The following is a 26096-nucleotide window of genomic DNA, read 5'->3' as shown; positions in this document are numbered from 1 at the left end:
TTTACGGTGAATTATCTTAAAACATTAGTTAAATTATACAATGCACTAAAATGTGAAATTATGAAACGTTCTACGACAATATCTATCCCAACTGTATTTTAAAGAGAAAGAATGGATTTTTTTTCTGTAAAGCAATGCCTATACCTATATCCCCGTGGAAAAAAGTTACGGAGCAAAAGAGAAAAATCGCGTGTTTTTGTGATTTTTATGCTTTGTTTTTTGAATATATTTTCGTCAAAAAATTTATTTTTGACTTTTAAAGGTGACATTTCGATAGTAAATTTAATTGTGATCAATTTTCCTGTACACGTATATGTACGAAAAGTGCATAGAATTCACCCAAATGCACCCTAGTACATGGGGATAAATTCACCCCTTTCAACGAAGGGGTGAATTTATCAACAAAACAATATCAAACGAAGAGGAAATTCAGGCTGTAAAAGAATGTCATGGTGCGAGATTTAAGAGAACGGCTTGTCCGCACCAAAAATGAGCTCTTTAGATCAACAGTAAACAAAATCAACGCTGCCTTATTGATTTCCAATCTCCGATAGACGTGGAACAACAATAACAGAGAGTTTTAAAATATTGTTTAGCACGTTCAAAGCAATACATCAACTAGCAAATAAATAGTTTTCCTGAAGACTGGATTATTCTTGAAAAAAGTTAAATAAAATAAAAACTAGTTCTGAAAATTTCCACTAGAGGCATTTTAATGTTATCATTCTTTAAGCTTAAAAGAACAGCAGTAAAATAACAAAAGCCTTACCAAATTGGTATCGATCCTTTTAGTATAAAGGTATTTTATACTTCAGCTTTCGGGGTCTCTCGAGTTACATGCTTTTCCCCAACAAAAGATATGTTGATAAAAAAATTCTTAACCAAAGAAAATGGAAATGTTTACATAGCCAAAATAAAAATTGAAAAGTGTGCTTAAAAATTAGTTATAACAATGAGTATATTTTTATTTGCGGTTTGTGCCATTTTGAATAAAAGACTAATGTTTAACTTTATTGGAAATAATTTATTAAGGAAATAAAGGACAAGAAGTATTTTGTTAATAAATTGGACTATTGTGCAATGGGGACTGTGAAGAGAATCCCATATCCTTACTTTACTTTTTCGTATCCAAGCGTGATATTTGAAGTGTTTGGAACAGAATCGGGCACAGTTTATTCCGTTGGTGTTGGTCTTTCACAGGCCGTCCATCGTGCATGGAAACGGTCATAGGATACACTGGAGCAGGTGATCCATGTCCTGCCGTTGGCCGCACGTATATAAGGTACCATTTTCATCGAGCTGACCCAATCTTGCACTGTTGGTCTTCACAGCGGCCACGCCTGATCTCATTTGGTTCAGTATTGCTAATGTCCTCCAGTCGCAGTTCTAACCAGTCGGTTTGTTTGGTTCTGGGAGATACCAGTCTCGAGGTTCCACGGGAACGCTACTGAGAAAACCTTTCCTAGATTTCCTTGTCGTTTGAGTGCTCTTCCGCACCGAACATCATATGTCTGTCGTCCATTGACTGTCTGAAGCGCACGGTGTACTCTGTGGTAGGCCTTCGCAGGTCCGGCTGGTCGATTCCCGCACACTGATATAGTTATAGTGGTGTTGCTATTTGGCATGCTTCATTTAAAGCTACATCCACTTTCTTAACGTGTGTCGATCTGACCCAGATAGGGCATACATAATGGTCGGTGAAGAAGCTGAGAGTCTTGGCTGTAGTTAGGAGGACGTTCGGCTGGGTGACCCATTTAGACTAGCAGAGTTTGTGAAGTACGTTGTTATGCTACCTTCAGAGCAATCTTTTGACAGTAGTTTGGCAGTTACTGGTTTCGACCCCTTCGAAGTTTCCGTCCTGTACGGCCAAAGCAAGATCGTCAGCATACAGGAAGTGCTCGGTAGTTTGAATTATTCGTTGGTCGTTAGTGTAAACGTTAAATAGCTGTCCGCCCTGCGCTAGGTCATTCTTTTGATTCCGCCAGCGGCTTTTCTCCCCCTCAAAAAAGACATAGAATCTTCTAGTTTTAAGCAATGATTTTACGACGCTTGTGAATTTTTTATCTCCTTTTAATGCTCTAACCTTTTCAAGGAGTAGTCTGTGACTGATACTGTCATATTCTGCGGTTAGGTCTACGAACACCATACCTATAATTGGTTTGTCTTGGTAGTTATGTTCTATGTGTTCAGTGATGTGTAGGACTTGGCTAGTACAGTTTTTTCCTGGTGTGAAATCAGCCTGTTCAGGAATCAGCCGAGGCTTGAGAATTTACTTTATCCTCTCTAGTAGAATTCTTTCGTAAAGTTATATATTCGGCATATTAAATAGATTGGCCCGTAACTGCTGGCAATACTGGCCTGGTTTCAACAGGGCAATAACTTTTGTTTTCTTTCAGATTTTGGGTATTTGAAGTGAGGAGACTCATCGGTTACAGTTCTAGCAGCCACCTTTTCATGCCTGTACCAAACTTCTTAATCTTCTCTGTACATATGTCCTCATAGCCCGATGCCTTTCTGCCTTGTTACCGATACCAACAGTTAGATCTTTCTGACTAGAGGTTGTCACAGCTGTTTTATCAGAGTTTATTTTTGTATCCACCTTCGCTCTCTCCCTCACTCATGGTCTTCATAAGTTCTTCTCTGCATTCTATGGTTTTCTCACTTAAGGGGTCTGTTTTGAACAATCTCTAATATTTACTTAGTAGGTCGCGGCCTTCGCCGTTAAGGCCTGGGACGTATCGTTGTCTACAGCCTCTAGACATGTGCCTTCGGAAGGATTTTCGAACTATTTCGATAAAAGCATCATAATTTGCTTCGAGCTTCGAGGTTTCTCAGTGCGTGGTTTATCTGGGCAGCTTATTTGTCCCATTTGGCTTTTTAAAATTAAAACTACGTCGAAACAGGATTTCTGTCGTTTTAACTATAGCGTGTACGTTTAGACCAACTAGACGGTGCTGTATTTTTGGGATAGGATCGTAGACCGTCTTTGTGCAGCAGCCGTAAATTACGCCCCTTGCGAAGGTTAAGTCGGGGTTGTACGCCTTCCTCCATATTCTGCTGTAGAACGATTTTGGCAGTTTCGGATCGTGGATCAGAGATAGGCCGTTTACTTTCGTCCATTTTTCGATGGCCTGTCCGCGATTGTCCATTTCTGCATATCCTTATGCAGTGTGATGGCTGTTGAAATACAAATTTTCAGAGGCAGAGGACTTCTGAGCCATCCTGGTTTGCGCTGTCAGTTGTTTTGATAGTCAGCGCTTCTTGTGAAAATAGTGCCGCCGTGTCTTCTGTGGGAGATCTCAATAGAGCGGTTTAATCTCATATAAAGTACGTGGCTCCCGGTGGAGGGTGACGGGCAACAATACACTATAACAATGAAAAGGCCTTCGATTAATACATTTGTTTGATGTTTAACCCAAGGTATTCTTAATATGTGGTGGTATACCTCACCATCTCCACAGGAAGCAGCTCAAAGTTATAACTGGGTTACTAACTGGAAATGCTCCAGTAAAAGGACATCTAAGCGATAGGACTATACTACGGAGATCTAAGCTGCAGATTATGAAACAAAGGTACGGATACTCTCAGATATATTTTGTGCGACTTCGAGGTACTAGATCGCAGAAGACAAGCAATTCATGAAGGCTGCAGACAGGGAATGCATTCAGATGCTTCATAAAGAAAAAAATACACATGTCACAAGCATTAATTTTATTTTTATATGCTTTTTGGGAGTCTACATTTTGGATGCACATGTGGCTATGTGTTAATTGTTATCAGTTTCTTACAATATTTGCAATAGTAAGTCTTCTACGCATCTCTCCGTCGCATCCACTTTCATTTGTTATGAGAGATCCTAGGTATATGAAACTGTTTACTACTTCGAAGTGCTATTCTGTGCTTTTCTCCTCCAGACGTCTCATTATGTTTTTCATTTAGTCCAGTCGTCAGATATTTAACATCAGGTATGCCGATGATACAGCCATAGTGGCAGATAACATCGAAGATCTTCAATGCCTACTAAATAATCTAACTCTTGCAAGTGAAGCTCGGGCTTTGAAAATAAATATCAAGAAGACAAAAACAATGATTATAAGTAGAAATGATTACCCCAACGCAAAGATATATGTCTCTGGAGAAAAAATCGAACAGGTCAGGCAATTTAAATACTTGGGTTGTTTGCCGAACGAGGGTTGGGACCCCGAGAATGAAATAAAGAGCAGAGTTGAACAAGCCAGAAATGCTTTTTTGAGGCTTCGTAAGTTTCTGACTGATCGCAAATTGGACTTCAACCTCCGATACAAGATGCTTAAGTGTTACGTGTGGCCTGTTCTCTTGTACGGAATGGAAGCATGGACGTTAAAGGCCAGTTCCATTAACAAACTTGAAGTGTTTGAAATGTGGTGCCTGCGTCGAATGCTTAGAATATCATGGACGGACAGGGTCAGAAATGAGGAAGTACTCAGAAGAGCGGGCTTACAGGATAGGGAACTTTTTAGTTATGTAAAAAGTAAGAAGACTGCATACTTGGGACACATATTACGAGGAGAAAGATATACTTTTCAGCAACTGATACTCGAAGGGAAGATAGAGGGTAGGAGAGGTCTGGGACGTAAAAAAATGTCATGGCTGCGCAATATTCGACAATGGACAGGAATCCACAGCTATGAAATGCTTCGCAATGCTGCTAAAACAGAATTATTTAATCCTGACTATTTAACATCTCACCTGACAAGACGATGTACGGTGGACGCCTACGCAGAAATGCACGGCACCTTAAGAAGAAGAAGTCAGATATTTGATCTCTAAAAATCATACGAACAAGCTATATATTGCTGATGATATCAATTTGGGGATCCCAAAAAATTTGCAAAAAAGCCACTTTGTCCTCTCGACTTCCCCCTAAAGCCCACCACTTAAGGGGGGGGGAAGAAAAATGTAGCTGAGTTAATTTGGAACACAAATGTTTACTAGCACTTGTTTAGAATGAACGTTTTCTCAGAAACAACGATTTTCTTGACTGGCGATTTTGAATGTCAGTTACGCGCGCGAATCTAAACAAAATTTCTATCAACTAGACGGTAAAAATTCGATATCTTTCGATTATAGTGTCCTATCGACAAATATCAAATTGCATTTTAAAGATGAAGACTGCAACTTTCGTATTCAATTTTTGTATATCGCCGCAAATTAAGTCAGTTTGTATAAATCTGCTAAATAAATAAACGTTGCCGAATTTTTGCCATTTTTAGGAGCCTAATTACATTACATTACAAACGAATTTATAGCTGAAGTTGTGTAGTTTCAAAAACTTTACTTGTCTAATAATTATTTTCATCTCGTCAAATGGAGTAATTTCTTATTTTTTGAAGCGATTTATTAATGTGTCATCGGCATATCTCAGGTTACTGATTTTCTATTCTCCAATGGACATTCGACCCCTCCATTTTTCTAGTTTCTTTCGAGTAATATATTCGCTGTAGAGAATGGGAGAGATTATGCATTCCTGCCTAACAACGGCTTCTGATATAAAATTATCGGAATGTTATTCCGATTGTTTTTATTTTCGTATAGAGGTCCCTTTGGCTAAATTAAGTGGTTGGTTGCCCCCATCTCCGATAGTATGTATCATAGATGCTGTCATTTTACTTTATTGAAAGCCTTTGTGTAATCTACAAAGCATCTCATGTAAACAGAGTTTCAAAAAATTACAAAAATTCGAATACTTTCAGATTTTAACGCAGTTTTTGTAGGGATTATATTAAAATACAAAGACTAATAATCTACTTTAACAGTCTTTTGTATCCGAGTATGTTCATTATAAAAGAGCCCCGACCTCTTTTAAGTTAAAAAATAAAGGCCACAATATCCACTAAGGAGCAATTTGATTAACCCAGTTTCCGGTTCACAACTTTCGCTTTTTATTTTTTATCTCCAGGGGTTTGAATTCAAGTTGTTTCTAGATTACTTTTAAATTTCTAACATATTGTGGTTTTCTTTAGATACCTACCAGAATGGCAACAATTTTAAAAGTAGTCGTGATTGAAAGAGGTCAAACAAAGGTAGCTTTGAAGTAATATTATTATACCCGGTAATTTATGACCTTGGGACCCTATGTGAAACATAAGAACGATTAAATGTTTTTCTGCTCATGAATATTTTAATTACAAATATACTTCACTAATCGATTTCAAAAATGAAAAATAAAAATGGGAATTACGACTCTTTATCAGGCTAAAACACGTTTGATAATAATTATGTTAGTTATGTTATTTTATATCCTCAGAGAGATTGTTATGTAATTCCGTTTCCTTGATGGTCTGGTACCACATTAATTCTAGAATTTCATGGTTTTAAATACTTTTTTCGTTGTGGTAAGCTTATGTATCTAATGGAAAATTTGTTTCAATATCTGATTTGTTTATTACCATGTCTGCACTATCTTAATAAATATTCGTTTCTTTTCTAACTCTACCACTGTAATCTAATCTGTTCATCGAGAGCTTATCACTATCGTTTCTAATCTTTACGACTGTATTCTTTAATAGTAAGTATCAATACATGCAGGTTTTTTTAATTTATTGATTTGCAGTATCATCTATTTGCTGGGGTTTTCTTCATGTTGACGTTTTCGGTGCTTCTGTAAAATAGTTCCTTGCTTTCTTTGTTTTAAAAGTTTATAAATAATTACTTCTCCAGCTCAGGTCATGGTTGAACACTTATGAACCTAAGGGTGCGTTCATAACGGAGACTATTACACCGTCTCCTCGCCTAGAGCGTAGCACTGACGGCGAACGCTCGCATTTAAAGTAATGCATTTATATTACCGAAAATCGATTAAATGATACCATCCCATGGCCCGAGCGAGGGTCGGCGCCTCGTTATGAACGCACGCTAACAGATTGGAACTTAAACGGAACGTACACATATAGTCGAACGGCTCTGGGTCCTGTTAAAAGTCTTAAGATGGATTCTAACCTAATGTGGAAATGACAGGAAAAACTCAACGAATTGCGCTATGTCATCTGGAAGTACACAGGAAAGAAATTAGTAATAAACTTGTCAGGAGAGGATCCAAAATACTTCAGTCCAGGCACAAGATAAGCCTGAATCCGAACATAGTATAACTGTGACTAGGAAACAATACATGTTTAAGCACATGGCAAAACGTATTTTGCACGGCACTCCCTAATACTAGTATTCTCCCTTACTCCCTAGAACTATGAAAATAAGAAGGAATTAGCCCAGAGTCATATCAGACTTCTTTATTACACGTGCGCCAGTTAAGAGCCACCTGAATACTACAATCTAACTGTTTCATGGGGACTTCTTTTTCTTCTTTTTGAAGTTATACTTCTGTACGCGCGTTCCACGTTGGAAATTTGTATGGGAGTGAAATTTTCTCTCTCTTCCTCTCTCGAATATAAAAATGTTCCTTTTGTATATATATTTAATATTATATATATATATATATATATATATATATATATATATATATATATATATATATATATATTATATATATATATATATATATATATATATATATATATATATATATATATATATCTGTATATATATATATATATATATATATAATAAAATATTTATTAATATTATTATTTATGTGATATGTTTTGTATTATTTATTAAATATTCATAATTATATTAGTCTTTTGTATTTCAAAACAATAATCTCAATAAATCACTGTATGACCCAGAACTGTCAATTTTGAAATACGTTTGTGTCATGTCCTCGGTAGTATAGTAGTCAGTATCCCCGCCTGTCACGCGGGAGACCGGGGTTCGATTCCCAGTCGGGGAGGACTTTTTTATTAATATTATTACATGGTAAATTAAACATATGCGTAAGTAGAAAAGTTATTCTAAGTAAAAATTCCATAAAATATTTGGGAATAAATATCAATAGTCAGTGTAATCCAAAAAAAGAAATCCTATCAAGAATCGAACAAGCAAGAAAAACATTCATGAGCATTAAAACATTTTTTACAAGATCAGACCTTAGTCTACAGCTTAGAATCCGAATGATCAGATGTTACGTTTTTTCTGTCTTACTGTATGGCTGTGAAAGTTGGACAATGGACTCTGAAATAGAAAAAAGAATAGATGCCTTTGAGATGTATATATACAGACGAATGTTGAGGATTCCATGGGTACAAAGAGTTACTAATGTTGAGGTACTTCGTCGCATGTGTAAACAAAAAGAATTACTAAGAATAATCAAAGAGAGGAAAATGCAATATTTGGGTCATGTGCTGAGAGGCGAAAGATATGAATTACTTCAAGTTATACTGGAAGGAAAAATACAGGGCAAAAGATCAGTAGGAAGACGCCAGAACTTGTGGCTGAAAGACCTGAGGAGATGGTTCGACCGCTCATCCGCAGAGATCTTTCGCGCAGCAGTTTCCAAAACTACAATTGCCATTTGGATAACCAACCTTCGAAAGGAGACGGCGCAATGAGAAGAAGAAGAAAAGTTATGTATATTATTGTCATTTTTAAATACTTATAAATATTGCATTTTAATTTGTATTGTATTATTACATTGAATTATGTTGCACTGTATTGTAGTGTATTTTTTATGTATATTATTTATTGTCATTTTTAAATACTTATGAATATTGCATTTTAATTTGTATTGTATTATTATATTGAATTATGTTGCAGTGTATGGTATTATATTTTTATATTAATAACAAAATAAACAATAAATTTTACTGCAGAGTATGTGTAAAAAATTTTTTGCATTCAACTCCTTTCATACATAGATGAAAATAAAAATATACATTTTCATCAAAATATTGATTCAATCCTTCATTTACTATACTCCTATTACAGGTCAAATGTTGTTTATTAATTGTTAGTAAGTTGTTATTAATTCTGTTTCGCTTTCTGCTATGTTTTACCTATAGCATAACATATGTAATGATTGTGCAGATTGACTCCCAAATAAATTTGTAACGGCGAATGCGTGTATAGAAGTGTAACTTCTACCGACAGTCCCACTGAACTGCCACACCCGTTTTGTATGTAGACATTACTGTCTGTTTTTCAATGTGCCTTTAGTAAGTTGTCGTTCGAGGTATTCCTACTAATAGTCTTCCTATTGGGAATCGTCTCTTGTCGTCTTTATTACTCTATTTGTTGTCATTCGGCTTATATGATGATTCTATTCTAATATTATTCTGAAGCTATTTTCTTGTGGCATGTTAAAGTTAAATATCGTGGACAGAACACGTCACAAACAAAGAGGTTCTGAGAAGGATGAATAAAGAAATAGAAATTTTGAATATAATAAAAACAAGAAAATTGAAATATTTCGGATATATTACACGTGGAGAGAAATATAGCTTGCTCCAACTGATTATGCAGGGAAAGAGCAGCCTCTTATGCTTTTCAGAGCAGCCGTCTCAAAAGTCCAAATAGCTATGATGATTGCCAACCTCCGCCGCGCAGATGGCACTTGAAGAAGAAGATGTTAAAGTAATTACTATTTAAATGGGAATAAGCCACAATTAAAGGTTAAAGTAAGTAAGTAAACGTCAATAAACTTACTTTAACCTTTAATTGTGGCTTATTTCCATTTAAATAGTAATTATTCTATTCTACACTTCTATTTCTTACCCAGTTCTTGATGTTCTCCACCTTGCATCTGTTTTCATCTCTGCTGTTACAATATTTTTGTCCCTTCTGTGCCAGGCCGTGTTTCTGCCGTGTATGTACATTATTAGTCTGATGACTGTTTTGTAAATTCTGCCTTTCAGTTCTTTCTCAATATTTTCATTTTTCCATATTGTTTCATTCAGGCAGCCTGTAGCTCTGTTTGCTCTATTCACTTTTGATCACTCACATTTGATCTTCCACTTCAGTTTCGAGCTTTCTGTAGCTAGATAATGTGATGCCTAGATATTTAAACTCCATCACTTGTTCTATTATCTGATCTTCCAGCTCCAATTTACATCTTAGTAAATTTGTTATTGTAACCACGCATTTTGTCTTTTTTTGGGGAAATTAACATATTACATTTTCTGGCGATTATATTAAATTGGTGCAGCATACGTTGTAAATCGTCTTCACTTTGAGAGAGTAGTATTGCATCGTCTGCATAGCTGATTATTTTAAGTTGTTTTTCTCCCATTTGGTATCCTTTTTTAGTTCTTACTTTTTTTATTATTTCATCCATAATCAGGTTGAATAATAGAGGACTCAGGGAATCTTCCTGTCTTATCCCATTACCAGCTTTAATAGGGTCGGTTAGTTCTTCTTCTACTGTTACTTTTATTGTATTGTTTTGGTAGATATTTTCGATCGTTTTGATTATTTTTATAGGTATCTTTCTTGCGTACAATAAGTGGATAACAATTAGACCCGGTCAAATTCCTTCTTAAGGTACATGAAACATAGATTTGTTGTATTCTAAAGATTTTTATTGCACTTACCTCATTATAAATGTACCGTCGGTGCATGATCTTCCCGACTTAAAACATTGTTGTTCTTCTGGTAGTGTTATAATTTCATTCAGTTTATTTATTATCACTTTGTTAATTTTAGTGTTGTGTTTAATAAATTAATTTCTCTGTAATTTTCTGTGTCCGATTTGTCTCCCTTTTTGAAGAGAGGCATTAGGATGCTTGATCTCCATTCTTGAGGAATGGAGACTTAGGCTGCAAATTTTGTAACAGAGAACATGAAATAGTCAACCGTATATTGCCTGATGGCCAGATCGCAGACGACATTTTTTGAAGAGGACCAAGTGACTCCAAAAACATATGGTGATGTACTAAATTCGTAGAGCTTGTTGTATTTTTGGACACTGCTTGCTCAATCATTAGTCTTTCGTTTTCCTGATCGGTTTCTTTATTGCCTTATCTATTCTTGATTTGAAACACAGACAGCCCTAAACACTTTTGAATCTAAGTCTAAAACGTTGAAACCCACTACAGTGGTTCATAACTTTTCTGGTACTCCTATTTCGATCATTGCCAGCGAAAATTCAGCAAAAGGTCTCAATTACTCTGTTACCTTACGTCACATTCCAATTGAGTCTTCTGTCAAACTAAAGAAGCCATCTCTAGTTTATCATCCGAAGATGCTGAAATAACTAGACAAGACATGGCCAGAGTTCTTAGAAACTCCAAGCCTACTACGTTAAACATTATCCAATTCGAGAAAAAAACCCTGAAAGAACTTCAGTCAAATCCAAATTTTGTCATTCTTCCCGCCGATAAACGCAATGCCACCGTCGTCATAAACACTTCTTCTTATATTAATAAACTCTCAAATATCATTAATACTTCAGATTACAGACCAATTCCTAATAATCCAACAACCTATCTGGAGAAAAACAACAAAAGCCATTATCAATAAAACCTCTCTGCCTGTTGACATAAAACAATCTCTAATTCCTCGTGAAAAGTCTTTTAGAACACCTCGAATATATGGCCTATCCAAAAGTCACAAACCCGATATTCCTCTACGTCCCATTGTCAGTGCATACAACTGCCCTACACTATTGGCCAAGTACTTGGCCAAAACTCCACAACCTCTCCATTGATTCATTAAATTCAAACATTGTATGTCCAACACTTATTTCACCTTTCAAAATCAATTCTACAGACAAACAAATGGAGCCCCAATCGGCTAGCCACTATCTCCAGTAATTGCCAATATCTTTGTGGAAGACTTCGAGACTCGAGCACCATCCACATCAATGCTCAAACCCACAAGTGAGATAGGATATGACGGTAGAAATTTTTGTGTTACTATTTTTCTTACAATTTCATCATATTTTCTCGAGTTTTAGAGAGACTAACAGACATATATGTATGTATGTATGTATATTATACGAAATAGAATCCATGAAATATAAGGATTGTGAGTAACGAAAAGCAAATATAGCAGAAAAACACCGAGTTCAGTTACTTAACTTATTTTGACTCTGAAACCAAAAACTAAAGATAGTGAACTAGCATGTGATTTACGCACTGCACTAAACTAGAAAAATGATTGTATATTGTACAAAAATAATTATATTTGATCAAATTTGTTAATTGTTTATAGTTTTTACGTAAATTAACCCTTTCAATCCTAGACGAAATTAGAATTTGTCGACCTTTAAGTCCCATCGGTACACGTACTACACGTACTGTAAGTACCACTTCATTTATTTTACATTATCACTACTCTGACTAGCATTAAGCGATTATTTCCCAGCGGTTCATCTAAGTCTAGCCTTGAACAACGCGATTGCATTGGTTGTAGTTACTGTCATGCGATGTGCAGTGCGAATTCTTCATTTATTTTTATCACTTCATTTATTATTTCATCATTTATTAAACAATATAATCAGATGAAACCGATAAAAAGAGGGTATAGCGTCTGGTGTTACTCTGAAGTGAATGGCTTTGTAAATAAATTTCAAGTATATCAAGGCAAAAACGAAAAAATTTAAAAGGAAATACTCCAAATTTAATTTAGATAAACGAGTTGTTTTATCTTTGACAGAAGCAGACTGGGGAAAAATTATTTTTGTTTGATAACTTTTAAACCACTATAAAACTAATGAAGAAACTGAAACCTGAAACTACTTTAGCCTGTGATACGATCCAAGCTAATAAAAAAGATCTTCCTAAAAACCTGTTAGAAGATTGTTTCTTCTTCTTCTTATTTCACCGTCTCCTTTCGAAGGTTAGCGATCCAAATGGCAATTGTAGCTTTGAAAACTGCTGCACGAAAGATTTCTGTGTATGAGCGGTCAAACCATCTCCTTAGGTCTTTCAGCCACGGGTTCTGGCGTCTTCCAACTGATCTTTTGCGATGAACTTTAACTTCCAATATGATTTGGAGTAATTCATATCTTTCACCTCTCAACACATGATCCAAGTATTGTATATTTTTCTCTCTTTGATTATGCTGAGTAATTCTTTTTGTTTACTCATGCGCAGACGTACCTCACCATTGCTTACTTTTTATGTCTATGGGATTCTCAGCATCCGTCTGTATATATACATTTCAAAGGCATCCATTCTTTTTTCTGTTTTAGAGTCCATTGTCCAACTTTCATAGCCATACAGCAAAACAGAGAACACGTAACATCATTCGAATTCTGAGCTGTAGACTAAGGTCTGATCTTGTAAAAAATGAGTGTTTTCCTCGCTTGTTCGATTCTTGACAGGATTTCTTTTTTTGGATTACACTGGCTGTTGATTGCTAGAACTAGAAAAACTTGCTAGCGGTGACTTTGACTACCGTATTTCTAATACAGGGATTTCCTTTTTTAAGTGGAAGAAAAATCGCATAGTCACCATTACTTCCAACTTTCACGGTAGTGAATCAGCCACCCCAAATAATAAAAGATTATAGCGAATCTATGGGCGATGTAAACAATCTCGACCAACTAAGGCAATGTTACGGTTTGGAAGATCTAATAAATGGTGGCATCGACTTTTTTGGGCATGACTGAAAATAAACTGTGTAAATAGTTTCGTTAAAGTTTATCTATGTATTAATCAAAATAAGAACTGTTTCATAGAATATCATGAGATAAATAATTGAGATATATAGTTACTATATATATGTCTTAATATCAATCTCCAACATCAATTATGAAAATTAAATTGTTTAAAATTTATTAAAAAATGTTTATAGGATCTTCTATTCATTAAAAAAGTACTATCTCTATGATATCAATATCTGGGATATAAGGATGGTTCTGGTTACTGGTACTTCTAAGTACATCTGGGACCGAAAGAGTTAATAACAATCTATCAAATGTTCTCTAACATCATCAATGTTCTTGCAAATTAATAAGAATTAATTACATTTAAAAAATTGGTAATTTGACTGTGCTATTTAACTATACTTTATTATTTGCAGATAGGAAAATACGAACATTTTCTTTATTTGATCACTTACAAAAACAAAATTCAAAGAAAAATTTACTTATACTCTCGAGCACGCACCGCAGCCTCACAAACATTTGTAAAAAACCATAAAAAATACCATTAAAATCTATCAATCTCTGTCTAATCTTCAAAATCTCGAACGCCCTTTTTTGATATGTTTTTTTTTGCAATCTATTAGGCGATCTGTGTCGACCGTTGAACTGCAAGAAAAAAGAAATCTGCTTGCTGGAGGATGCCTTCACAGCGGTCTGCGTATCCAAAAAGGAACTCAAGAAAAACGGGTGAGTATAGAGGATGTGCCCGTAGGGAGTCAAAGCGAACATTGTTGAAGAGGGGACAAAGAAAGTCGTTTTAAGGGCCGGATTTAGTAAAATAGGCTAGATGTAGAACTTAAATTGCTTTTGGTAAAAGAAAAACAATTTAAATAAAGCAGAAATTTTAAGAGTTTCGATCAGTTGTGATCTATTTGTAGCTTTGTATTGCCGAAGTTCATGATTTATTGTTATTTGGATATATAGAGTGATTTAGTACGGGTGGCTATTGGTTATATTTCAAAATAGATAATAAAATGAAAACTATAGAAGTGATTGTTATACATCTTTTTCAAGTCTTCCGTTTCGTAATTTTTACTTTTGTAACATATTTCTACAGCAAAATGTGTCACGTAAATTATAAGTTGGTTTTGAAAGAATTTTTTTTTGCGGCATGGTTTAAGATACAAATTATTTTATATGGGATTTAATCACAGTTAATGGTAATTAGAACTATAATTTTACATTTTGTTTTAAAGTTTAGATTTAAAATAGGGAAATCTTTTTTAAAAAACTTTTAAAATAAGAATTATTATTTTTAACCTGTAAATGTTTATAATGTAACGCTGGGTGGCGCTCAATTTGACAGTTGACTTACTTAGCCTCGATCTTGTGGACAAATATCCCTATATATTATTCTCCGAAATATGAGATGCAAGGACATATATTATAATAACCGTATTATATATAATTATTATATAAATATTATAGTGATTGTATATTTCATCGCAAAGACCTTATTGGTCTACGCTTTTTACTGTGGTTTTTGAGGATCCAATAACATTCCCTTTGGCCATCATTGATCATTTATCCTTTCGACATGGTCATACCAGTTTAGCCCCCCTCGTATATTTTGAACGGTTATACTTTTAATAGTGAAATTTAGAGGGAGGTTATAAACAGACGTAGACTTTTTAACGAGTTATAACAAGTGACGTAATAGTGACAGATAACGTTACAGCGTTACTGTGGCAGATAATTTTAAATATGACCTTATGGCAAGTGATACCTAGTTTGAAAAGTATTGAAAATAGCTTATTTGAATTTAAGTTTATTTTGATAAATAATTTAAATAAATACTAAAATTATAGTTTCGCATTTAATTAATAAATATTAAAACCTCTGCCTCTGGTTACTTGTCAAAAAGTTGACGTTTTTCAATTCTCTAATTGTTTTTACGTCAACGTTAACTTTTTTTACAATTAACCAGAGGCGAACTTTAGAATATTTATTAATTAAATGCGAAACTACAATTATTTTCATATACCTATTCAATCATACTAATTTTGTTTGGATTTAAGATGATTTTGACGAATAAATTAAAAAATTCTAGTTTGACTTCAAAATTTAATTAATAAAAATTCTAACGCCCGCCTTTGGTTATTTGTCAAAAAAGTTGACGTTTGTCAATTCTCTAGTTGTTTTTAGTTTGCAAAAGCGTTTATAGCTCAATAGTTAGTTTCCGTTTCTGCTTAGTTTAGTCAATTTAAGTTTAGTCAAGTTGTTTTTAGTTAGTTGTTCTTAGTAAATATTTAGTTTAATTATTGTTTAATGAGACATTTAAATTTTTACAAATGCAGAACGGTACGTACTGTAGCCGACAAAGTAGCAGCTGTGTTAATAATTGGTGAATGTGGAAATAATTTCCATTCAGCGGAACGTTTTTTTTAATGAGAGTTACTCCGATCGCCCTATATCGAGAGCTTATTTAAGGAAGCTTCTTTGGAAGTTTAAACAAACAGGTAGTGTTCAAGATGTCAAACCGTCTGGTCGACCAACAATTAGTGATGACAAAAAAATTGACATAATTTCAGAAATGGTAGTGAACCCTACTTCTCCTACAGCCCAAGTTGCATCTATCTATGGAATTAATCAAAAGACAGTACACCGAGTGTAGGCTGAAAACAAATTTCTTCCATACAAATTAAAAATTGTGCACTAATTTTCAGATGATGACCCCGACCGAATACTAGAATTCTGTGAAAATATGTCCAATAAAATTTACCAACAGCCCGATTATATAAAAACAATTTGTGTTAGTGACGCAAGTACTTTTTCTCTCAATGGGAATGTTAGTACACACAATGCGAGGTATTGGAGTGACACAAATCCTCACTTCTTTCGTGAAACACATTCTCAATTTCCAAAAAAAAGTGTTTGGGCAGGTATTTTGGAAAACGACATAGTTGGGCCTGTTTTTCTCAATACTAACTTAACCGGTGAAGTGTATCTGGAGATGTTACAAAATGCAATCAAACCGTTAATACTTGAAATTCTGGAGATATTCTAATACTTGTAATCCAGATAAATTTGGCAACTAAGAAATAAACTTTTCAACTAGATGGTGCTCCTGTACACCATTATGGTGCAGTAAGACGTTACCTAGATGAGGAATATCGTGGTAGATGGATTGGACGACGAGGTACGATAGAATGGCCAGCTCAGTCACCGGACCTCACGCCATTAGATTTTTTTCTGTGAGGATACTTAAAATCTAAAGTTTACTCTACAGCGACGATATTGATATTTTGAAACAACAAATTGTTGAAGAATGTAGGGCAATTTCCCCCGATGCATTTGAACGAGTACGGCAAGAGGTTAGAAATAGGATCCATTACTGTCAGGAAGAGAATGGAGCACATTTTGAACACTTACTATAAGAACTGGTTGTTAAATATTTATTAATTAAATGAGAAGCTACAATTTTAGTATTTATTTAATTTATTCATTAAAATGAGCTTAAACTCAAACAAAATTATTATGACTGAATAGGTATTTTCAATATCTTTCAAACGAGGTATCACTTGCCATAAGGTCCCATTTAAAATTATCTGTCCACAGTGGCGCTGTAACGTCATCTGTCACTATTACGTCACCTGTTATGACTAGTTGAGAAGCCTACGTCTGTTTATTACCTCCCTCCAAATTTCACTATTATAACAATAACCGTTCAAAAGATGCGAGGGGAAGGGAACGGACTTTTAACTAGCACTGTATATTTTCCAGGATATTCATGTCTCTGCCTATATATTCTTTGATTTCAATACTTCCTATTTCTATATTTTCTAGTGATTTGGCAACATCTACGGCAATAATTAATTTCCATTGCTTTTATTTAGGATCTGATTCGTATGTAGCAATACTTTTCATGGTACTTTTATGTATAATAATAATTTTTGTATTCCGAAAAATGTGGTTATTCCAGAGTATACTATTCAGTTGACGTATTGCTAAATTACCCTGTCGAATTATAGTCACTTTGTATTCCGGCCATAGGTTCTATTAATTACACTTCCTTCATCTCCCACCACTACATACTCTGTTTTTGATTGATTAATTGATAAACCCTACTTGGTATTACCAAAACCTATTGGAAAATATTACCAAAACGAGAAAATAAAACTTTGGTTTCAAAACTTCCACAAAAAGTTATTATAATATCTTATCACTACAGCTGTTTCGGCAGAGTGCCTTTCTCAAGTGATTTGGTTTTGGTATGTGTTTACACTTTATAGTCTTTAACTCAATAGGTTGAGGAGGAGAGAGTTGGTCAACTTGGTCATTCAGGATTATGTCTGTATTTTTTAATTTGTTAATTTCTATAGATTTTAATACAGGTAGCTTAAGGCCTTTATTTTGGATATGAAGAATTTGAAATTCGTCGAAATTAAAAGAATGATTATGATCTAGAAGGTGAAGTGCGTATGTAGAATCTGTTTTTCTATTATTGATATAAAATTTTAGGTAACCATTCTAAGAAAGATAAAAAACACAATTACAGTCCTGGCGTTGGATTCTTAGACAAAATATCTATGAACATGAGTAGAAAAGTGTTAAATAAACTAAACATAAATCAAAACAAGAAAAATAGGAAAAATATAATGCTATTGAAGCAGGAGTATTCGGTTATTGAATTAACTTTAACAAAAATAATGTTGGAAGATAAATCGACCTGTCCCAATGAGAAACACCCTGGTAATCAGGGACGATATATAAATAATGGTTATATTAATAAATGAAAAAGTATTACTATGGAAATAATGATTTATCATTCTTTAATGCAGTTATCAACACGCAGATTATGGAGAAAATAAATCCAAAAGAAAAAAAAAACATTTGCCAAGATGCGCATCTATTTTTGTCATTCAAACAAAATGCTTTTAAAACAAATCCTCATAATAAAATTAAATATCACAATATTTTCAGCCTGGCCAACTTTATACTAAAATAATATAAAGGGTAAATGGGGTAAAAGGACTTAAAACCATATACACATGCGTATGTATGTACTTATACAGGGTGTTTCAAAAATAAAATAAATTAAATCACGCATTCCGGGGACAAAAATAAATTGATTGAATCCAACTTACCTTAGTACAAAAATGTACACAAAAAAGTTGTTTTTTTGCATTGTCTCCTAAACTACTTGACATTTTGTAATAAAAATGGACACATTACTTTCTTGTTCTGAAAGCATTTTTCAAACAAGAAAACAACAAAATCTAAGCCCACAGAAAAATTTTAATTGGGGTGTGAAGCCCTAAATCCCTCCAAACTTTTGTGTACGTTCAAATCAAATGAATTTTGTGGCATCATTAGTTTAACACATTATTTTTAAAATTTTTTTGCCTTTTTTCAAAAAACAGTTTTTATTGAGTTACGGCCCGTTTCATTAACCTTTAAAAAATTACGTTCAACTAAATAAATTGCTTAAATGAATTAACAAGTACAAAAAATGTCTATAACCTCTATAAATATGATATTACAATAAATGTTCAAAATGACCCCCATTTTCTTCAATACACATTCGGTATTGTTTTAATAAGAAAAACCGAATTGTTGTTCATCCTCTATTGTTACAGAATACACTTTCTCTTTCATAAACCCCCAAATGCAAAAGTCCATGGGGTTAAGACCTGGACTTCAGGGTGACCAAGAAATAGGTGCGTCACGACCCCTTCCAATCCACCGACCAGGATACTACCTGCAAAGGTATTCCCGGACTTCATTACTGTAATGCGGTGCAGCGCCATCTTGTAGAAACCACATATTTTGCCTTATTGCAATATTCACTTCTTCCAAATACTCTTGTAAATCGTTTGCCAAGAACTGCAAATAATTATCACCATTTAAATTGTTGGGAAGAAATACTGGGTCTATTAGATTGTTATCCACAATTCCTGCCCAAACAATAACTTTGAAAGTCCTTTGGTGATGAGTCGTTTTTTTTTGCGTGAGGATTTTCGTCGGCCCAAATGTGCTCGTTATGATGGTTTGTTATTCCATTCCTACTGAAGGTAGATTCGTTGGTAAATAGAATATTTCTAATAAAATTAACATTTCGAGTGTTTTCTATTAACAACCAATCGCAAAATCCAATCCTTTTAGGATAATCTTCAACCAATAACTCTTGAACCGTTGTTAAGTGATAGGGTTTAAGCAGCTGATCCTTCAAACGCCTCCAAACCCTTACGTGAGGAACATTTAGTTGAGCAGCTATTACCCTTGTACTTGTTCCAGGGACTTCTTCAATGATTTCCAAAATGTCTTCATCAGTTGCATCCATTATTGGACGACCACTATTGCCAGCAACTTGCGGTTGGAATGTACCTGTTTCCCGTAAACGACATCAATGGTTCACCTACGATATTCCCGATAGTTTATTGAAATCATAATTTAATCTGATCCAACTTACCCAAAGTTAAATGCATATCTGCCTTTCCTGAAATGTGTAGGCCATTGTAATATAAAAATATTTAATATTAATCTTATTCACACAATAAATGATAGCTTCAAATTATTGACTATTATTGATGGAACTGTTTGTAATTATTGTATCCATAGAAACTAATTGTAATTTTATGGCCAACTAGGAAAAAACTAGTTTTTTGAAAAAGTAATAAGAGGCAAAAAGTTTTAAAAATAATGTGTTAAACTAATGATGCCACAAAATTCATTTGATTTGAACGTACTCAAAAGTTTGGGGGGATTTAGGGCTGCACACCCCCTTAAAATTTTTCTGTGCGCTTAGATTTTGTTGTTTCTTTTGTATGAAAAATGTTTTCAGAACAAGAAAGTAACGTGTTCATTTTTATTACAAAATGTCAAGTAGTTTAGGAGATAATGCAAAAAAACAATTTTTGTTTTGTAACTTCAAAGGGCTGTAACTTTTTTTGTGTACACTTTTGTACTAAGGTAAGTTGAATTCAATAAATTAATTTTTGTCCCCTGAATGCGTGATTTAACTTATGACATACCTTTTTGAAACACCCTGTATAGTATGTACTATTATTACGTATATATGGTTCACTTATTTTTACTAGCCACCAATGATAGGTTATTAGAATATCTCGGTTATAGGAATATTTTTGCTTGACACAAAGGGTATTCCAATAAGCAGGTTTGACTGTATTGCAAAAGTCAGTTTAAAAATCCATAAATTCATTTGTGTTTAGAAATCGATATAAAACGCAACGGTTTATTCATAAATGGATATACCGTTGCATTTCGGGAAATATAGGCTCTATGAACGTCTGAACTTAAACATTCGAAACACCTTGATTATTTATTACATAATTTATTACACATAAGTTTAATTCTTTATATGATGCTACAATATCTTTGACATCCAGCCAGACAATACACAGTCTGATCACTATTTTCAAACATAAAATTCTCATGTGTTTATATGGTACCCTATATTTTAGTGTTGTATTTAATAGAAAACATCTTTTGTTTTGGCATGGTTTTACACACCTAGCATGTTTCATTTAGTAGATATTTATAGAAGAACTATAAATTTTATGTTTTTGTAGATTTTTTATGTACCTACTGAAATATAATAAACAAAAATTATAAAAATATAAACTGTAATATTGTTAAATTCATTACTCACAAAAATGATCATGTTACAAAATAATATTTACCATAATAATAAATGTAATTAATATCCATAAATTATTTATTAAATAAATAAACAATTAATTTTAAAATCTACCTTGGTAATTTTGAGCAAATAAATGAATTTATGATCGCTTTGCTCTACTAAATTTATCCTAAGTTAAATTGTATTTTCGAGAAAGATCAGCTAAATAACTTATATCAGTACCTACATTATGAGAACATAAAAATATGCTTTGTAACCAAAAAACGTCAAATAGTTGTGTCACAAAAGCTAGACATACGACTCTTTCATGTTAAAGGCATATTCCTCGAAAATGTTTGCTACTTCCGTTATGATAGTACAACGAAATAAGGCGACAAATTCGAATAGCAAAAGAAAAATGTGATGAAATAGAAATGCTACAAAATAAACATGACAGCTTTAATTTACACAGGAAACTAAAAGAATTAACTAGAAGACCAGAATACAAACAAAATCTACTAGTTGATGAAAAGGGAGCCACAGTAATGGATACAGAAAACAAATTGATGGTATGGGCAAACTATATGGAACAGCTGTTTAACGACAGACGAGACAAAATAGATACCGAATATTTCGTTGAAGGGACTGAATCAGAAATAACAGAAAGTGAAGTAAAACACACAATTAAAGAAATGAAAACTGGGAAAACAGTAGAACCAGACGAAATACCGACAGAAATATTGCAACTTACCGCCGACTGCAATATACATGTTATTGTCAAATTATTTATTATTATATACAGAACAGGTACCTATATTACCCAAAGTATGGCTTCTATCAACATTCGTGACTATACCCAAAAAGAAAAATGGCAGGCAATGTTGCGATCACCGTACCATCAGTCTAATGTGCCACATATTAAAAGTATTCCTAAAGATTATTCATCTTAGAATATATAAAAAGTTAGAACATTGGACAAACTTAGTTCGGGTTTAAAAATGCTCAAGGAACCAGAGAAGCATTATATGAAGTAAATGTGCTAATAATCTAGATGTAAACCAGGACATCTATGTCTGCTTCCTAGAATATAAGGCATTCGATACAGTTAGGCGGATACAGGCGAACATAATCCGTTAATAAAACTACTGAGAACAAAGAACATCGACATACGGGATACAAGAATAATAAATAATCTGTATTATGAACAAGAAGTTGTCCTAAGACCTTCTTGTCTCTCTTGGACAGACAGAATAACGAATGAAGAAGTACTAAGAAAAATAGAGAACAGCAGGGAGATACTGGATTCAGAAACTGAACTCTTTCGGCTGTAGTGTCAAAAGTTGGAATAGCAGTGATGATTGCCAACCTTCATCGCGGAGATGGCACGTATAGAAGGAGAAGTATAATGGGACATTTTCCGAAACTAATTTTTTGATTACTTTTCCTGACTGGCATCCAAATCTTGATTTTTCTTCTGGATTCATTATGTCTCTCCAAAATTAATTACGCCTCAATGACGTTTGTTAAACTGACAACAATAGAATTACCAGACACCTTCGTGACGGATCTGTCATAATTTTGTCGCTGAAAATAACGGGCAGGAAGGAGTTTTGTCAGTAGGAAACGTGGCGTTGCTATGTTTTATCAGTTAAAAATAGTCTAGTAAAATAGTCGACGGTATATTCTCCAAATTCAACCTATCATTATTGATTTCTTTATAAAATCCTCATTTTAATAAGTCAGTTTATTGAATGACGTCATCAATTGAAGGCAAATATTTCTCTAACTTTTTAATTATTAGTAATACAATTATTCTTTTTTATTCAACTATCTATCTATCTATCTAATTAGCCTTCTTCGTTCCATCCTTATCCATTCTTCTCTGTCTGTCGCTACAGTTATCCACCTAGAGCCCACGTGCTTCTTGATATCATCTGCCCATCTCATTTGGGGCCTTCCTCTGCTTCGTTTATATTCTCACGGTCTCCATCTTATAAGAATTTTGTTCCATCGGTCTTCTTTTTGTCTTATATTGTGTCCGGCAAATCTCCATTTCAATTTTGCAACTTCTTGTCTAACATCCCTCACTTTTGTTTTCTCTCTTATCCACTTATTTCCCTTTTTATCCATTAGTTTTATGTGTAACATTTGTCTTTCCATTGCTCTTTGGGTTTTTATGATTTTGTCCATGTTTGCTTTTGTAAATGTCCACGTTTGGGAATCATAAGTGAGCACAGGGAGTACGCATTGATTGTATACTTTGGTCTTAAGATGCTGTGGATATCTTTTGTTTTTAAGAATGTAGCTTAATTTGCCAAATGCCGCCCATGCCAGTCTAACTCCTCTTTTTATCTCTGCTGTTTGGTTTTCTTTGTTAAGTTTTATAGTTTGACCCAGAGATATATAATCCTGAACTTGTTCTATTTCATCTTGTCCGATCCTCATTGTGATGTCTTCATCTGTATTTGTTATGATTTTGGTCTTGCTGTAATTCATATTAAGGTCTATATTTCCAGCTTCTACGTCCAATTCTTTCATCATTTCAAATAATTCTTCTTTTGTATCGGTTATCAATACGATGTCATCAGCATATCTTAGATGGTTCAAGCGTTGTCCACAAATTTTTATACCTTTTTCTTCCTATTCTAATCTTTTAAAAATATCTTCAAGAGCCTGATTAAAAGTTTCGGTGATATTGTGTTACCCTGTCTCACGCCTCTATTTATTTGTATTGATTTTGTCCCTTCATATACTTTAATTGTTGTTATGGCTTCCTTATATATATTGGCTATTAGTTCCGTATATCTGTGGTCAATTCTGCCGTTAATCAAAGAACTTTTCACTGCCCAATGTTCGACACTGTCGAAAGCCTTTTCGAAATCTATGAACGCTCTATATAGAGGAATGTGGTATTCATTTGCTCGTTCTATAAGTATTTTCATACTTAGTAAATGATCACTTGTGCTGAATCCCTTTCTAAAACCAGCTTGTTCTTTTGACTGGTATCCCTCGAATTTTGTCGTCAATCTATTGGTTAAAATTTTTGTTAGGAGATTATACATTACATTGAGGAGTGTTATAGGACGGTAGTTTTTTATATCTGCTTTATCCACTTTCTTGTGTAGGATAAGGGTTACGGATTCCTTCCAGTTGTTTGGGATTCTTTTTTCTTTTAATATCTTGTTAAAAAGGGAATGTAGATTATTAATTACCACTTTTCCGTCATTCCATCATATTTCAGCATATCTGGAGTTATTTCATCTTTTCCAGGCGATTTATTGTTTTTCATTTCTTTCAATGGCTTCTTTATTTCTGATTTGCTTATTTCTGGCTGTAGCTCTGAGTTGACATTTTTTATTTTAGCCTTAAGTTGGTTTTTAATTTCTTCTGGTGGTTTCTTTTTTGTTTTATACAATTCTTAGTAGAAATGGTGGATTATATTTATGATGTCATCTTTAATGTTTTTTTCTACTCCGTTTACATCTTTTATTTTGTTTATTTCACACTTCCCTAATTTCGGTCTTAAGCATTTCATATTTTTGTTGTTCTGTATTACTTCTATTTTTATTTCTTGTTCTTTTCTCTTATTTTCTTTTATCATTCTGCTTATTGTTTTATTGATTTCTACATATTCTATAGATTTCCGTTTGCCTTCTTCGTTCAGCTTCCTTCTTTTATCCATAAGCTTCTTTGTTTCTGTTGATATATAGTTGTCCTTTTTTAGAGCCTTTTTTGGTATTTCTTTTCCTGATGTGATCATCGTTCCTGTAATTATGATGTCTATTTCGTCTATATCTTTATCATCACTGTCTAATTTTTGGGTAAGTTGTTCTTTTAATAGGTCTTTGTATATCTCTTTATATTGCCCTAGTTTCTTTCTATCTACTAGATCCCAGTTTCTCATTATTTTTCTTTTCATTTCATAGTTACCGTCAATACTAATTTTTGCTCTGACCATCACGTGAAAAAAAATTTTATTCAACAACAAATAAAAATAATTTTTTATTATATATCGTTTAAAGCAATAATATAAATTTAATTCCAAATAACACCCTTATTGGGCATATACTATTTGTTGATTTTTTTAAAAACTAAGTATCATTTGTCTTGAAGGTATTGTCATTTCAAAACAATTTTTACTTCCTTCTGTCAACAGTTGGTTGTTACCTCTCAGGGCATAAGGTTCCCACTTTCGAGCTGGGAAATTGTACGTTCCCCAAAAAAATGTAATCCTTTGTCATCGACCTAGTGTCTTATTAATTATAATGTTTGTTACACAAATTATGTAATTTAAGGGTTATCTGATCTCATGTGATCATGTGGCTAGTTTTAACTATTATATAGACGTAAGTAATACCCACATTCTCAATTTAACAGTCAAAATTGTACCCTTTTGTTTTCATTTTTAAGTGGTTATGCTTCTAAGTTTTTCACTGATGATGATCTGATAGGATCGAAAACGTTCTGAAAATTTATAAATCTATTTTGGATAATTTTTAAAAAAATTTGATAATAAAATTTTATACCATTTTGAAAAAAGAAGTTTTTACTTACATCATTGTAAGTTTTTTTTTTATTTTCAAACTGTCAAAAAACACTTCACTAGTTAAAAAATATTAAAAATGCTGCAAAAATAAATCTGTTGTATTCGGCGTACAAATTTTCAAATAGTATTTAAAATGTGCAAATAAACCAAAAGAAATAATTGAAATTTTAAACGAATGTCGTCTAGTAAATTAAAACAACCATGGTATTAACCCGCATGCTATGTTTTAAATTTACTTTTCAAAAACAATACACAAAATACCTGATGAGGTAATTAAAACACCGTAAAAGTAAAATACTAATTAAATCCATTGAATAGCAATGCATGTTCCTGTTTGATCTGTGAACCGTTTGCCTCAAAATGATTTGTAAACAGGATTAGGGCCACAAAGAGCGCAATAGAGGTCAATGTTTAGTTTGCCTGAGGGAAAAAACGATTCGAAGCAGAGG

The 26096-nt window shown here is 33.6% G+C and overlaps 1 protein-coding gene across 1 annotated transcript in view; it reads left to right on the top strand.

The window, feature by feature from the left end:
• Cow (Proteoglycan Cow) overlaps positions 1–26096 on the top strand; it is a 171130-nt gene that overhangs the window by 92366 nt on the left and 52668 nt on the right. Inside the window, exon 3 of the mRNA XM_072527093.1 lies at positions 14104–14206. Within this exon, the coding sequence (XP_072383194.1) occupies positions 14104–14206 (103 nt within the window). The remainder of the gene's footprint in view (positions 1–14103; positions 14207–26096) is intronic.

Source organism: Diabrotica undecimpunctata, chromosome 3 (assembly GCF_040954645.1).
Source record: "Diabrotica undecimpunctata isolate CICGRU chromosome 3, icDiaUnde3, whole genome shotgun sequence".
Classification (NCBI taxonomy): domain Eukaryota; kingdom Metazoa; phylum Arthropoda; class Insecta; order Coleoptera; family Chrysomelidae; genus Diabrotica; species Diabrotica undecimpunctata.
The sequence above is the reverse complement of the archived record's forward strand: the minus strand, read 5'-3'. Positions and strand labels throughout refer to the sequence as shown.